The sequence below is a fragment of the Prionailurus bengalensis genome, chromosome A2 (assembly GCF_016509475.1).
Source record: "Prionailurus bengalensis isolate Pbe53 chromosome A2, Fcat_Pben_1.1_paternal_pri, whole genome shotgun sequence".
Taxonomy (NCBI): domain Eukaryota; kingdom Metazoa; phylum Chordata; class Mammalia; order Carnivora; family Felidae; genus Prionailurus; species Prionailurus bengalensis.
This window is the reverse complement of record NC_057348.1, coordinates 16,878,461-16,893,788: the sequence shown is the minus strand read 5'-3', so window position 1 is coordinate 16,893,788 and position 15,328 is coordinate 16,878,461. Positions and strand designations below refer to the sequence as shown.

At 45.5% G+C, this 15,328-nt stretch overlaps 2 protein-coding genes and 1 long non-coding RNA gene across 7 annotated transcripts in view; 1 reads left to right on the top strand and 2 right to left on the bottom strand.

The window, feature by feature from the left end:
* Positions 1-1,211, bottom strand: part of KLHL18 (kelch like family member 18) — a 55,842-nt gene extending 54,631 nt beyond the window's left edge. For 2 of the 3 annotated variants that reach the window (XM_043587274.1, XM_043587275.1), the window contains exon 1: positions 1,056-1,211. In XM_043587274.1, coding sequence (XP_043443209.1) covers positions 1,056-1,184 — 129 coding nt within the window. In that variant the 5' untranslated portion in view covers positions 1,185-1,211. The remainder of the gene's footprint in view (positions 1-1,055) is intronic. The other variant, XM_043587276.1, reaches the window with a different exon arrangement.
* A 320-nt stretch (positions 1,212-1,531) lies between these two features.
* Positions 1,532-15,328, top strand: part of KIF9 (kinesin family member 9) — a 54,802-nt gene continuing 41,005 nt past the window's right edge. Inside the window, exons 1-6 of one of the 3 annotated variants that reach the window (XM_043587272.1) lie at positions 1,532-1,644; positions 2,646-2,890; positions 6,280-6,377; positions 8,393-8,558; positions 10,329-10,435; positions 13,239-13,463. In XM_043587272.1, coding sequence (XP_043443207.1) covers positions 2,854-2,890; positions 6,280-6,377; positions 8,393-8,558; positions 10,329-10,435; positions 13,239-13,463 — 633 coding nt within the window. In that variant the 5' untranslated portion in view covers positions 1,532-1,644; positions 2,646-2,853. The other 2 variants (XM_043587270.1, XM_043587273.1) reach the window with 2 other exon arrangements.
* Positions 5,888-15,328, bottom strand: part of LOC122487204 — a 97,883-nt gene continuing 88,442 nt past the window's right edge. Inside the window, exon 6 of the long non-coding RNA XR_006298328.1 lies at positions 5,888-6,457. This is a non-coding gene — a long non-coding RNA (uncharacterized LOC122487204). The remainder of the gene's footprint in view (positions 6,458-15,328) is intronic.

Below are 15,328 nucleotides of genomic sequence, written 5' to 3'. Positions count from 1 at the left end.
ATATATGTATACGTATATATGTATATACACACATATATATGTGTATATACATACACATATGTATGTGTATATATAAGTATATATATACATATATAAACGTATACACACACATATATAAATATAGACACACATATACACATATGTATATATACATATATGTATACACACACACACACACACACACACACACACACACACACACACACACGTTTTAGCGTGGTCTTCCACAGATGCTCAGAGCCTCAAGTCAAAGCCCAACAGGGAACACAGTTCACAGCAATCACTCTCCACCTGGAGGGCTCCTGAGGGCTCAGGAATCTGGCCAAGGAGCAGCCCAGCATGCCTCCCCAGCAGGAATGGATGCAACGCACAGGAGGAAGGCTGGCTCTTGCGCCCAGAATACCGGTAGGAAACAGGTGGTTAAGAGATCCCTCTCCCCACGCAGACCCAGTCCATCCTCAGAGACCCTTGTGGAGGTGGTAGTGGTGGTGCGCCTTCCAGTATGGGGTGGGGGGCAGAGTAGGTGCCCACCTCAAAAGATGTCCAGATATGATTTTAAAAGCTCCTAGGAAACAAGGTAGTAATCTAACGACCAAGGGCAAGCAATGACTCCTAAGGTGTAGCCTGCGCCTCTACAACAGCGCAGCTAACTTCGAGGGGCACAAAGAAATGTCTATGGTGACAAGAGAAGGTGCTTCACTGGTGCCCATCAGAATGTGGAGGCGGCCACCGCCCCCTCCTCCAAAGAGGGGCTACAAGTCCATTTTCTCCTGTCTGACAGAAAAGGGAGGCGGCACCCCAATGTCTCCCACGCCGAGGGCCTCAGTCGCGCACCTCTCAGCCTTTCCTTCCAAGGCTAAGAGGCTGTTCCTGTCCGTCTCCCCACTCAGCCCCAATCCCCTCTCCCACTCGGCACCTCTCTCTCCCCTACTCGGTCTCCAACCTCCTTGCCCCACCGCTCTGCCCGCTAGACCTCTCTTCCCCTACCCCCTGCCCTTCTTTCCTCCCCACTCGATTCCTTATCCCTCAGCCTCGCGCTGCCCACCCCTCGGTACCTTGAGCGTCACGTCGCACAGCTTGCCTTGCCGCCGGATCTCCTCCATGACGCCGTAGCCGCGACTAGGCAACTCGGACACGGAGAAGTGCACCAGGTCCTCCAGCTCCTCCGCGCCGTCCTCCACCATCTTCCCCGGCCGCCGCGACTGCGCAGGCCTGGGCGGCCGGCTAGAAACCAAACGGGGCGGGGCGGACTGCCGCCGCGAACACACGGCTAGAAGCAGACGGACCTGCACGGCCGCCGTAGTCTCGGCTGCTCTGCGCCGGAAGCTCCGCTGCCCCGCTTCCTGGTGCGAGCGCAGCCTTCTTTCCCTCGCTTTCCCGACCGTGCTGTCGCGCCTGCCGTTGCCGCAGTCTTTCTGGATTAACCGGTCCCATCTCCCGCCTTTCCGATCCGGCCCTGACCTTACTCGTGTCTCCACCCAGGGCCGCGGACTTCACTTCCGCCCCTACCCGACACTTCCGGAATCTGCGGAAACGGTCCGTTGCCATGGCGGCTATGTACACAGTTCTGCAGCCGCGAATGCAGGGCTGCGGTCGCTGCTCCTGCAGCGGTCGCGCGGCGGGAGGGCCTCTGCCTCGGGAGCGGTGAGCAGCGACCACGCGCCGCACGGATGGGGAGAAGGGAGGCCCGAGAGGGGGTATACGCCCAGGCGGTGGGCAGCGGCTGGGATCCGAACACCGCCCTATCCGGGAGTCCCCCAGCTTGGCTCGCTGATTTGTGAAACCCGAGCGGAGGAGAGGGCGCGGCATCGTGGGGGCTCTTTCAGGCTGGCTGCAGTTTAGGGTCTTCGGATCTAACGTTCCCTGGCCCCACGAGACCTCTGCGTCTCTGCCGAGGTTGAGAGGGCGTGAGGTGGGGGACCAGAGGTCTGCTGGACCCTTTCATACACGGCAGTTTTCGAACTGGAGGGGGCTTCGGGATCGCTAGGTAGAGCCCTTCGCTTTATGGATGAGGAAGCCGCTCCAAAGAGGGACAAGAATGGTCCCAAGTTCCACTGCCTCCCACACTCCACACAGGGGTCCGGTATGTTGGGTGAGGAAAAGGGAGAAGACCAGGTCTGTCGGGAATCGAGTCTTTGGTTTAGCCTAGGGCCGGGTGCGTTTGGACCCTGTTGTTTCGGGGTTCAGGTGCTGCAGCCGCTTTAAAACGATGAGGGTTCCATATGAGAGCGTCTGGTCTGGGCAGGAGCGCTGGAAGGTAGGGATTCACCTGGTGCCCACCATTCCAGCAGACGCTTCCTCTTCTTTAATCCAGCTTTCAGAAACGCTTGGTAGCAAATTCTGTTCATTCCCACCACTAAAACGAATAAGGAAACCACGAACCTTCAGGGAGATCTGCTGGTGGCCACTCCGAGGTTCATTTATTTACACCAGACATATCTAAGGGTGGTGCCCATGAGAGAGAAGCATTCCCCATAAGATCCTGAGGGAGGAAACCCCTGCTAAAAGAGAGGGCATGGTGAGGGGCTGAATATGGCTTGTTGTAAGTGGTGCCTGGAAGCTAAGCCCTTCTAGAAGGGCTGTGGGCTCAGGGGTTGGATGTGGTGTGGGAGGGAAGTGACATATGCCCCTTGGGACTCTCTCAGTAGTGACCGAAGATGGACCCACATGTGGAGATTCAGCCAGCCACCCTCTGACTTCCAGCCATGACCATCACTACCAACCACCATTTCTTGAGTACCTGTTCTGTGCTGGGCACTGTTCTGGACATTGAGGGGGGATTCAAAAGAGAGAAAGCACAGTTCTGTCCCACAAGCAACTTGTAATTTAATTTGGGAGCGGAAACCCACTCAAATGATGCGGCATAAGAATGGTAACAAGCGTTATTTCAGTAAGTGCAAGATGGCATGGGGTCTCTGAATGTCTGGGTGTTGAGGGGCTGCTGAGTAGGAGCCTTATAGGAGGAGTTAAGTTAATAGAAAAAGCTTGCAGAGCGCCTGGCTGGCTCAGTGGGTAGAGCATGCAGCTCTTGATCTTGGGGTTGTGAGTTCGAGCCCCACATTGGGTACAGAGATTACTTAAAAATAAAAAAAAAATCTTAAAATAGAGAAAGCTTGTCTTAGGTGGGTATGACTCCTGGCATACTTGAAGCTATGGATGTGAGCACGGGGAGGGTCTGGGGAGGATAGGGGAGCTGCATGTGCATGTGCATGTTGGCAAATTACAGGCCCCACTCTGAGGGGAGGGCGATGCTCAGGCTGTCCGTGCTGTTCCTGTGCTTGGTGGGTGGAGACTTCCAGGAGGGAGGCCTGGGCACCTCCCACCTAGGCTGGTTCCTTTCAGAGGGCACCCTGGCCAGGAGGCTGGGTCCTCAGACCCAGAGCTATTGACCTTCAAGCTATTTGTGGCTCTTTATCGCTCGACCTCAATGTTGTAGACAAAAATTTTAGGACTGAAATTGGATAAGCCATCATGCTTGATCACCTGAATACTTTTCAGCCTCGTTTTCTAAAAATTGAAAGGTCTGAATGGTCCCATAGTGGCTGGGAAAAGACTTCCATGAACTAATTACTTGAGGAATGTAGCAAGCGGACACACAGTTCTACAGTTGGCAGATGTGAAAGTGTCATGTTTGCTTATTTGATTTTACATCTGAAGGGCTTGTAACAGGGGTTAGAGTTTCGTTTGTCTACATCATTGAAACTGTAGACTGAAAGGGCAGGACCTGTCTCTATTTAATTTACTTCTATAGAGATATTTCACGCCACTGATGATAGTTAATATAATTGTAATAGGAAATCTACCGATCATTGCAAGTTGTGTCTAGAAATATGTTTAATATCCTTAAAATCTATCAGGTAACATTCAGTGAGCCTGTCTTAGATAATACAGGGAAAATGTTAATATTCTTTATTTAATGTGCTTTAATTTTTTTTTTTTTTAATATTTATTTATTGAGAGAATGAGAGACAGAGCATGAGCAGGGGACGGGGAGAGAGAGAGGGAGACAGAGAATCCAATGCAAGCTCCAGGCTCCAGCTGTCAGCTCAGAGCCCGATGCGGGGCTCAAACCCACGAACCATGAGATCATGACCTGAGCTGAAGTTGGCCGCTTAACTGACTGAGCCACCAGATGCCCCTTAAAGTGCTTTTTTTTAAAAAAAGTGAAATAATTAACTGTATTTCAGAGAAGAAATCCCTGTCATGCATGATTTTTTTCTTTACAGTACAGGTCTTAACATTTCGTTTTTTAAAAATATTAAGCATCATAGCAGTTTATTAGAGTGCTTTGCAGTAGTTCAAGCAAGCTATTTTTCCTTAATAGCTGTGTTATTGCTCTTTTCCAATTTGAATATGAAATTGAATCAGCTCCCTATGTCTCATGTTTCCCTAACTCTTCCTAAATTCAACAAATTCCTTTGCTGGTTGTTGTTGTTGTTGTTGTTTACAAAAGCGTACAGGTGATTTCTTTGGCCTTAACTCCTCTTTCCTGCCCTATGAAGATGCAAGTTATTTTAGCACCAAATGCTTCATCTCTTATTGAACTGATTCAACCCCAATAGGAAGGTCAGAAGAGAAGTGTACCAAGCAGCATACATCCTGACCCTCAGGCCTTGTCCCTATTCCAAATGTGTTTGGTACATTTGGAACATTAACGCTAAATGAGTTTTTAACATTCTTTCTGTATATTCATAGTTCCGTAAAAGTGAAATTATTGAAATGTGAGAGCCCAACGTTCGGACTGCATGACCATAGACCACTTGATGATACTGTTCACATCATTTGAAAAAGAAGGAAAGAAAAAATATTAGGTTGATATTAGGAAAACGTATATGTAAAATTAGAAATGTTTCCCCTTTGAACAAATTAAAATTGTATTATGTTAATTTCCCTAATAGTTTCAAATAACGAAGTTTAGTATATTTTCATAGACTTTCATCTTGTTTAGTGGTATTACTTAACTAGGTTAAATGTATTGATGATGATTACAGGTTGATTTTTCCTTAGCTTTCCTTAGAGCTTTTGACATTTTCTCTCAATATTTAATCCTTTGTCATCAGGGTATAAGAGGCACCTAAAGAACTAAGTTTTGTTTTTTATTTTTATTTTTTGAAGAACTAAGTTTTAAGTTCCCCTTAAAGCAATAAAAATAGCACAATTGTTACTTCTGTGTAATAACCCTCTTTGCTTTTCCACTCTATGTCAATGTTGGAACCAAAATTTACTGTCTGATTAGTATTCAATATTTTTACACAGGCACTCTCAGGAAAGGGCCTAGTGTGATTTCACCAATGAGACTAATAGCCAATAAAATACAAGATTTCTTGGTTATCATTTGATTGTGCAATCATTTTTTTTAAATTTTAATAAAATACTTCAGTTGGACAGGATCTTAGAAATTAATTAACTCTCCCCTCAGTGCAACAGTCCCTTTGGTAGCATCTCTGCTAGCTGGCATCTTGACCTTGCTTGAGTCTTTTCCATTATAGGACAGCTCTACATAGTAGGGAGGTCGTTTACCTAAATCTCCCTCCCTAAACACATACACCTATATGCTTACATCCTATTCCATGAAGCCACACCAAGCATTTATTTTGACATTTGGTTATACACAGTAATTATTTGTGGTAGTATAAATAAAGGAATACAGATTAAGTGGATCTACCTGAAAGAAAATGATGAAACTCTAGTTAGGTTGACGAGAAGACGAGGAGGTAGAGGGCTGTTTGATTTTTTCTCAATGGACTGTCAGAAAAGAAAGAGTATCTGATTGTGGACTAGATTAAATACACTTCTAGGGAATCATTTTCTGATCTAAGCTGGTCAAATGGAGGTAAAGGAGGGGCTGCTGCATCTGAAATAACATATGTTCGTGAAGACAAGAAAATTAAGTTTAAATGCATTTCATAGTAAGTATTTTAGATGAAAGCATAATGAATGAGGCAAAGCATAAGCGGACATTTTTAGGTACAGACCATTTTTAGGAAACACGTCTAAGATTAGGCCACTAAAGGGAGCGTTCTTCTTGCTTCGTGTTTCTGTCTCTTAGGGGGCCATGGTGGAAAATGGTGAGGCAGCCTGTAAAGTAGGAAGCACCTGTACTTGTTGAACAGCGGGTCCTGTGGGTAGAGCACTGACACGCGAAGGGGTGAAAAGGAAGACTGGGTCTCATTGGGACAGAAGAACACAGACCGAGTGTCAGTCACTCCATTCTGATCTTCTTAATGCGTTGCCACTTGATGATAACTACTGAAAGCTGTACTGTTTTCTTCTTTTTAGCTAGAATGGGTACTAGGAAAAAAGTTCATACCTTTGTCCGTGTCAAACCCACCGATGACTTTGCTCACGAAATGATCAAATACGGACATGACAACAAAGTAAGTGGGATGTGCTTGCTTTCACCAGCTTGGTCCTCTCTGTCCCACCTTGCCGCGGTGGGACCCTGTTTCCAAACAGCCTTTAAGGACCAAGACAGAATTGATAAAAGTTCAGATGGAGTCCAGACTTCCAACAAGTCCAAACCACTCCCCTTGAGTCACTTTTGATAAGGAAACTCCTGAAGCTCCCACTTGTTTTTGTTTTAATTTTTTTTAATGTTTATTTTTTTTTGAGAGAGAGATTGAGACAGAACGTGAGCAGGGGAGGAGCAGAGAGAGAGGGAGACACAGAATCCAAAGCAGCCTCCAGGCTCCGAGCTGTCAGCACAGAGCCCGACGTGGGGCTCGAACTCATGAACCACGAGATCATGACCTGAGCCGAAGTCAGGCACTTGACCGACTGAGTCACCCAGGTGCCCCGAAGCTCCCACTTTTAATTGTATTTGTGGTTAATAAGTTTGCCTTCATCCTTGTGTCTGACACAGAAAAGCTGACATTTGTCCACACTCATAAAACTCTGTGGGGATCAGATCTGCTGTTACATGATCCCTCAGGGAGGGGGTCAAGTAAGATGTCTTAAGTTGATAACTGTTCAACTTACCAAACCAGTGGGAGAAACTCTTTTCGAAAGAACTGGAAAGATGTATCCATCCCTGTGTCCCGACCACTGTCCTGACAACCTTTCTGAAGCCCATGACAGGCTTAGGACAGGTTGAGAGAGTTCTGTTTTCATTGAGCAAACATCTGTGAACCTACATGGGCAGCATGAAGACATTCTTTAAGGGAAGAATCCGAGAGCAAACTGCCCAAGCTTTGAAAGTCTTGACAGTCAGAGAGAAGCTCACGTGCAGCAAATCCTGCAGGACATGGTCTCAGTGAGCACAGAAACACGGAGCATTTCATGTGTGAATGGACAAAGCCCCTCCTCTTGCTTGATCTTACTTTTTCTGCATGTGGCTGTGTGTTGGCTCCTGGAGTAGGGCAGCCAGTGTAAAATTCCAACAAGAGTCTCTTTACATCAGAAGGCCCCACGGTGAAGATTGGAATCTCCCCTTGACCTAACCCAATATGTTCCTAAACCAGCTGTTGCCTTAGTGGCTTGCTATGGAGAGATCTAAAAGTCTAAAAATGTTTTTTTTTTTTTTTCCAACGTTTATTTATTTTTGGGACAGAGAGAGACAGAGCATGAACAGGGGAGGGGCAGAGAGAGAGGGAGACACAGCATTGGAAACAGGCTCCAGGCTCCGAGCCGTCAGCCCAGAGCCTGATGCGGGGCTCGAACTCACGGACCGCGAGATCGTGACCTGGCTAAAGTCGGACGCTTAACCGACTGCGCCACCCAGGCGCCCCAAGTCTAAAAATGTTTTTAGGAATCTTTGCATCTAAAAAAAAAAAAAAAAAGAGAAATCTTTGCACCTGAAGATATGCTAATTACAAGTGGTAGGCACCCTTGATTTGCTATAATACCAGTGAGGAACTGTCTGAGAAGCCGAGAGCCATTTCTGTGGTTATTAATTCATCATTCCTCACAATGCTCCGTAGCATGTAAAAGATGTGGCCCAAGCCCAGGCCTCTGTCACCAAGCCCAGTCTTCTCTCTGGCCTAAGTCAAGGCCTCCCTGTGCTTATTAAATGTGTCTAAAGCTTGTTTAATAAAAAAAACATGATAAATGTGCTTGACCTCGTATCATAGATGCGGGAATCAAGACAAACAGCACCCTGTAACCTAGGGTGACAAGGCCTGAAACCAGTAAGTGCTCCAGTCTCCTGATCCTTCCACCGTAAAGGTGGTGTGGCCTCCCTTCTCCTCTCCCATCCCAAAGAAATCATCTGAATATCAGCCCATGTGTGAGAATCCCTGTTCTTCCTAAAGTTTGCTTCCTTTTATTTTCTCCAGGTCAGGCCTCAGCTATCAGTGAGTTTTTCATACCAGTTTCCTAATACCTAACTAGCTGGCTAACTCTGTCTCTCTCTCTCTCTCTCTCTCTCTCTCTCTCTCTCTCTCTCTTTTTCTAGAGCATTGATATTCACTTAAAAAAAGATACTCGGAGAGGGGTTGTCAATAACCAGCAGACAGACTGGTCGTTCAAGCTGGATGGAGTTCTCCACAATGCCTCCCAGGACTTGGTTTATGAGACGGTCGCAAAGGACGTGGTTTCTCAGGCTCTCGATGGATACAATGGTAATTTAGTTAATTGACTGTTATTAATTGACTGTAAGAACCTGCAGAACCCTTCCTGGAGGAAGAGGTGCAAGTATTTCATGGTGAATAAAATAAAATATAACCTCTTGTGCTAACTTTTGTTTATGTGTCTATCTCATATTCTTATAGTAGAAAACTTATTATTTGCTTGGTGGTAATGTGGGCATGACTTGATCCAAACTTCTGGGGTCCTATTTTCCTAGGAAGACTAAGTGACTGTGGCTCTCTATAGGTCATGGGGATTGAACTATTATCCTGTTTCAAATCCCTCAAATACTAGTTTGAAGATAATGGCCTTATGAATTTGATGGAGTCCAAATACTTCTCTCTTGACTAACTGCCAGGAGTTATTTCCATTCATTTTACCAGCAAAATAAATCTACTCTTCCTATTTTAGCATAGAGTTATTTACATATAGCATGAAAAAATGGAGTAGAGTTTGATTTTCTTAACAAATGGAAAGCAGCTTTATTGGGAGATTTTTACAAACTAGTTTGGTCTAAGATTGCTTTAAAATCTTAAGATTTGAAAATCTGTAGAAAGAATCTATCACAGTTTGTAAACTTTGCCCATGTGACTACAATGTCCCCTGTCTGCAAGTTTTAGGTCTTCTGTTTAAAAGTCTCTTTTAAAGTCTGTTTAGTGTTGATAACTAAACATTGTAATGTAGCTCACTTGTGAAACATAGACGTGGTCCTTATTAATCCTGAGGGGATATGGCCCTGAGGAGGTAGAGACAGAGGAACCAAGAAGGCCAAGGAAGTTAAGAGTCTTGGGCCCTGGCTGCTATAGAATTACAAGTGGGCTCTGAGTCCCAGCTGAAGTGACTCCTTCCTGCACATCTGTGCTAATAGGCACTGTTTCTGACCTCAGCTCACATGCTGAGTTTGAGCCCCGTGTGCAAAACCTGCCAATCCCAGGAACTAGAGCATTGGTGTGGTGAAGGCAAATGCTGATTTCCATGGCCCAGTGTTGCCCGGAAGCGGCATTTGGGATGGGGTCTGGCTCAGGTTGGCCAAGCCAGGAGAAAGAGCGGATGGGAACCGGAGTCCAGGGTGACAGTGTGGTTCGTGTCCCAGAGCCTGGTGGTGACAGTAGACCTAAGAGATGTGAGAGGTACAAGTGGAAGTCTTTCCAGAGAGGGCTGTGGGACCAGATCAGGACCTGTCATGGTCTGTGTTTGGAAGTGGCTTGGGGCCAACTAGTAGCCCTGTTTGATCCTGTGGGAACTTGCAGTCTACAAAGAATCCTCACCATCAACAGGAAATTCTCTTCCCACTCCCATCTCTTCCTGGGGATTTTCAAAGCTCTCCTTGTCTCCTGCCTGGCCAGCCCCTGGGAGGCCTACCCCGAGACTCTTGACAGTTCGTGGCCTTGCTAAAGAAGGGCTGGAGTTCAATGTTCTATCTCCCTCCTCACCTGTCTAGAAAAATTCCCAGTTCCTCTGTTCCCTGGGATTCCCCACTCTGCTCAGCAGCCCTAGGGTCTGATCTCTTGGCAGAGGGATCAGTAGAGCACTACCTGGGCCACACATTCAGAGCTGCAGTCTGTGTTTTGACCATTTATGTCCTGTTTCCTTGCCCACTCACCCTGCCCCCCAAGGCAGGAATCCCTCCTGTCCCCGGCTGCTCCTGATGGCCACCTTCACGCCAGGGTCCAGGCTGGCACCAGGCATGCTGGGGGATAGGAGAGCTATCCTTGGAGCTATTTTCCTGGACATCACCAAGACATGCTTCCAAATGTTTGCAGGTACCATCATGTGTTATGGGCAGACGGGAGCCGGCAAGACATATACCATGACAGGGACAACTGAGAATTACAAGCACCGGGGGATCCTTCCTCGTGCCCTACAGCAGGTAGAGAGTGGGCCCACAGGCAGGGTACCACACAGGTCCCCTTTCTACCACACCTGCTGCTAACCCTAGGCCTGCTACTAGAGACAGGATACACATGGTGGTGGCTGGGGGGTGGGGGGCAGGGTGGTGCAGAGGCCTCAGGAAACTAGGAAACTGGGACTTCAGGTTTCAGGGTCTGACCCAAGCCCATGAGGAACCTATTTCCTCATTGCAAAAGAGGGAGTTGGACGTGCCGACCAGCTTCTTGCTGCTGTGATGGTCTGTGAACCTGTAATTGAGGATTTGGAAGTCCTAATCATGTTCCTGCCTCATTTTAATGAGGGGGATATGGCCTCTTGCAAAGCTTCCTCCCTGGCCTGCTCTGGCTTCTTCCATGCCACAGCCCCAGAAAGAACAAAGGGAAGAAGCAGGGCCCAACATGAACTTTCAGGATCGAGTGAGTCCTGGGGGTCTGGGAAGTATGACTGAAGACAGTACACAAGGGCCTTCCTTTGGAGTTCTGTGAGGACCTTCTGTTGGGAGGTAGGAGGCAAAGGGCCTTTCCCCAAAAGCATCTTGAGGTTTTATAGCCCTGTCCTATAAAAAACATAGATGACCGTCTAGTGTATAAAGCATCCATGCTCTAATTTATGAAGCAGTAGCCTTCACATCCCACTGTCCAAGCTTCAGTATCTCGGTATCTTAGACTTCAGTAGTCGAGCCCAGCACTGCCCAGTAGAGACACGGTGTAAGTCACACATGCAATTTTGAGTTTTCTAGTAACCACAGTTTAAAAAAGTAAAACAGGAAGGGGCGCCTGGGTGACTCGGTTGGACGCCCGACTTTGGCTCAGGTCATGATCTCACAGTTTGTGAGTTCAAGCCCCACATCAGGCTGTGTGCTGACAGCTCAGAGCCTGGAGCCTGCTTCGGATTCTGTGTCTCCCTCTCTCTCTCTGCCCCTCCCCGGCTCACACTCTTTCTCTCTCTCAAAAATAAGTAAACATTAAAAAAAAATTTTTTTTAAGTAAAACAGGTGAAATTGATTTTAATAATATATTTTATGTAACTGAGTATATCCAAAATATAATTTCCACATATAATCAATATAAAAATTCTTGAAATATTTTACATTATTTTTCTCACACTAAGTCTATGCAGTATGTATTTTACACTTATGATCCATTTCAATTTAGACACTAAGTACTTATCAGGAATACTCAATCTGCATTTAGATTTCATAAAATTTACAGTTGAAAAAGTAGATTTATAAACTCAAGTTGTTCCCAACATTCTGAAAAGTTTACCAGTAACTGAACTTAGTGGCCATTTTTTAAAGTTTATTTATTTATTTTGATAGAGAGAGAGAGAGAGAGAGAGTGTGTGTGTGTGTGTGTGTGTGTGTGTGTGTGTGTGTACGCATGTGTATACACATGCTGGGGAAGGGAAGAGGGAGAGGGAGAGAGAGAATCCCAAAAAGGCTCCTTGCTGTCAGCTCAGAGCCTGACGTGGGACTCAATCCCACAACCGTGAGATCATGACCTGAGCCAAAATCAAGAGTCAGATGTTCAACTGACTGAGCCACCCAGGTGCTCCTTTAGCAGCTAGTTTTAACTTTCAATTCAAATTAATTACGATCAAGTAAAATTTAAAATTCCATTCCTTATTTGCATCAGCCACATTTCAGGTGTTCAGCAGCCACCTGTGGCTAGTGTCTACCGTGTTGGATAGCACTACCCTCGACTGTTAGAGCAAGGTGGGGGCCTCAGGGATCATCCAGCCCAACCCCTCCCTTCATGTGGCAACTAAAAAAGTTAAGGGGAAAAGACCAGTCCAAAGTCACCACCTGCTCAGAAGTACCAGGAAGGGTATTTGGAAGTTATTAGTTGGGAAGACTGAGTTTTGGCTTGGCTTCTTCTCTTACTAGCTGAGGTCACAGACAAATAATTTCATTGCATGGGCCTTTCCCCAGATGGGCATTGCCCCTATCCTTCTTCAATCACAGGGGAGTTGTAAGAATAGGATTAAATAATGGATGTGTAAGAGGCTTATATATGGCGAGACACCATAAAATGAGGGATCTTCACTCAGAGTCCTTTCCATTCATCATGGCCGTACAATCTGTTAAGTCAGTTTTCAAAATTCTACAAGATGTGGGGCACCTGGGTGGCTCAGTCAGTTAAACGTCCGACTTCAGCTCAGGTCATGATCTTACGGTTTGTGGGTTCGAGCCCCGTGTCGGCTCTGTACTGACAACTCAGAGCCTGGAGCCTTCTTCAGATTCTGTATCTCCCTCTCTCTGCTCCTCCCCCGCTCACACGCTGTCTCTCTCTCAAAAATAAATAAAAACATTAAAAAAAAAAAACTCTACAAGATGATAATAAGTGCCACTCAATGAACTATTAATAGTAATTGTTGATGATGATGACCATTATGCCAGCTAGACTTTGTAAATTCTTTTAGGACAGGTTTTTTTGTTTTTTTTTTTTAATTTTTTTTTCAACGTTTTTTATTTATTTTTGGGACAGAGAGAAAGAGCATGAACGGGGGAGGGGCAGAGAGAGAAGGAGACACAGAATCGGAAACAGGCTCCAGGCTCTGAGCCATCAGCCCAGAGCCTGACGCGGGGCTCGAACTCCCGGACCGCGAGATCGTGACCTGGCTGAAGTCGGACGCTTAACCGACTGCGCCACCCAGGCGCCCCGGGTTTTTTTTTTTTTTTTAATTGTACTTCTTGATGTGTCCTGCTGAGGTAAGAACTCTCCTAACACTGGTTGGTCATTGGAGTTTTGCTCTTGGTGACTACTGTCCGATATTCCATGTAGGTTTTTAGGATGATTGAAGAACGCCCCACACATGCCATCACTGTGCGTGTTTCCTACCTGGAAATTTACAATGAGAGTCTGTTTGATCTCCTGTCCACTCTGCCCTATGTCGGACCATCAGTCACACCAATGACCATCGTGGAAAACCCTCAAGGGGTCTTCATTAAGGGCTTGTCAGTCCATCTTACAAGTCAGGAGGAGGATGCATTCAGCCTCCTTTTTGAGGTGAGATGACCAAGTCTAAGGATTCCTTCTGCCCGCCCTTCCTTCCTTCCTTCCTTCCTTCCTTCCTTCCTTCCTTCCTTCCTCTCTCCCTCCCTCCCTTCCCCCTCCCTCTCTCTCTTTCTCCTTCCTTCTCTCTCTTCCTTTGTTCTTTTTTTTCTTTTCTCCCTCCCTCCTTAGTTTTTTTTACTTACTTTGATAACCAGAATAAATGTTAATATATGCTCATTTAGCAAGTTCAGATAGTAATGAAAAAATACAGGAACAAAAATTAACATAGTTGCAATTGTCTTTTTCAGTTAATGTGAAACATGGCATTTGTGGTATAGAAAAAAAAAGAATTAACATTCTTAGTATATAAAAGCTCTTATAAATATATAAATTCCTCAGTATATGTTATTCTTTTAAAAGTCATATAGGGGGCACCTGGGTGGCTCAGTCAGTTAAGCCTCCGACTCCGGCTCAGGTCATGAACTCACAGTTCGTGGGTTTGAGCCCCACGTTGGGCTCTTTGCTGACAGCTTACAGCCTGGAGCTGCTTTGGATTCTGTGTCTCCTTTTTCTGCCCCTCCCCTGCTTGTGTTCTGTCTCTCTCTCTCTCTCTCTCTCTCAAAAGTAAATAAACATTAAAAAAATTTTTTTAAAGTCATATATATTGGAACTCTTATACCTCACTGATGAAATATAAAATGGTGTGGCCATATTGGCAGCATCCTAAAAAGTTAATTAATTTTATTATAGAACTTAGCAAATATCCTAGGTATTTTTCCAAGAGAAATGAAAGCATATGTTCACACAAAGGCTTGTAGGCAAATATTATAGCAGAATTATTCAAAATAGTCATAGACTGGAAATAACCAAAATTCTATCACCTGGTGAATGGGTAAATAAAATGATGAAAAACTATTTAACAATAAGAGAAATGGAGTACTGATACATGCATGCTACAACATAGATGAATCTCAAAAAAATGCTAAGTAAAAGAAATACAGAAGATCACATCCTGTTTGGTTCCATTCATTTGAAATGTTCCCAGTAGCCACATCTTTAGAGATACAAGTAGATTAGCTGGGAGGAGGGGGTGGGAAGTGGCTACAGATGAGCCCAGGGAACTTTTTGGGTGATGTAACATTTCTAAAACAGGATTGTGGTGATGGTTGCACAGCTCTAAATTTCCTTTAAAAAATCACAAATTGTATACTTAAAACAGAATTTTATGCCATTTAAGTTATATGTCAATAGAGGCACCTGTGTGACTTGATTAAGCCTCCGACTCTTGATTTCAACTCAGGTCACGATCTCACTGTTTATGAGGTTGAGCCCTGCATAGGGTTCCACACTGTGCAGAGCCTGCTTGGGATTCTCTGTCTCCCTCTCTCTCTGCCCCTCCCCTGATCCTCTGATCTCTCTCTGTGTCTCTCTCTCTCTCAAAGTAAATAAACAAACATGTTAAAAAATTATTAAATTATATGTCAATAAAAGTTTATTTAAAAAGTCACATAGGTGGAGCGCTTGGGTGGCTTAGTTGGTTGAGTGCTTGAACAGCCAACTTCAGCTCAGGTCATGATCTCACAGTCGTGAGCTGGAGCCCCACATCAAACTCACTACTGTCAATGCAGAGCCCGCTTCGGATCCTCTGTCCCCTCTCTCTCTGCCCTTCCCCCCTCCCCTCCCAGTCAAAAATGAATAAACATTTACATATTAAAAAAAAGGTCACATAGGAGTCCTCAGGGTGATTTAAACCTGGAGCCCTTGGATCTACAGGGAGGAAAGAGGCAGCAATAGAGCATTCTTAAAAAAATTTTTTATTACATTTCTTTATTTTTTGAGAGGCAGAGATGGAGTGTGAGTGGGGAGGGGCAGAGAGC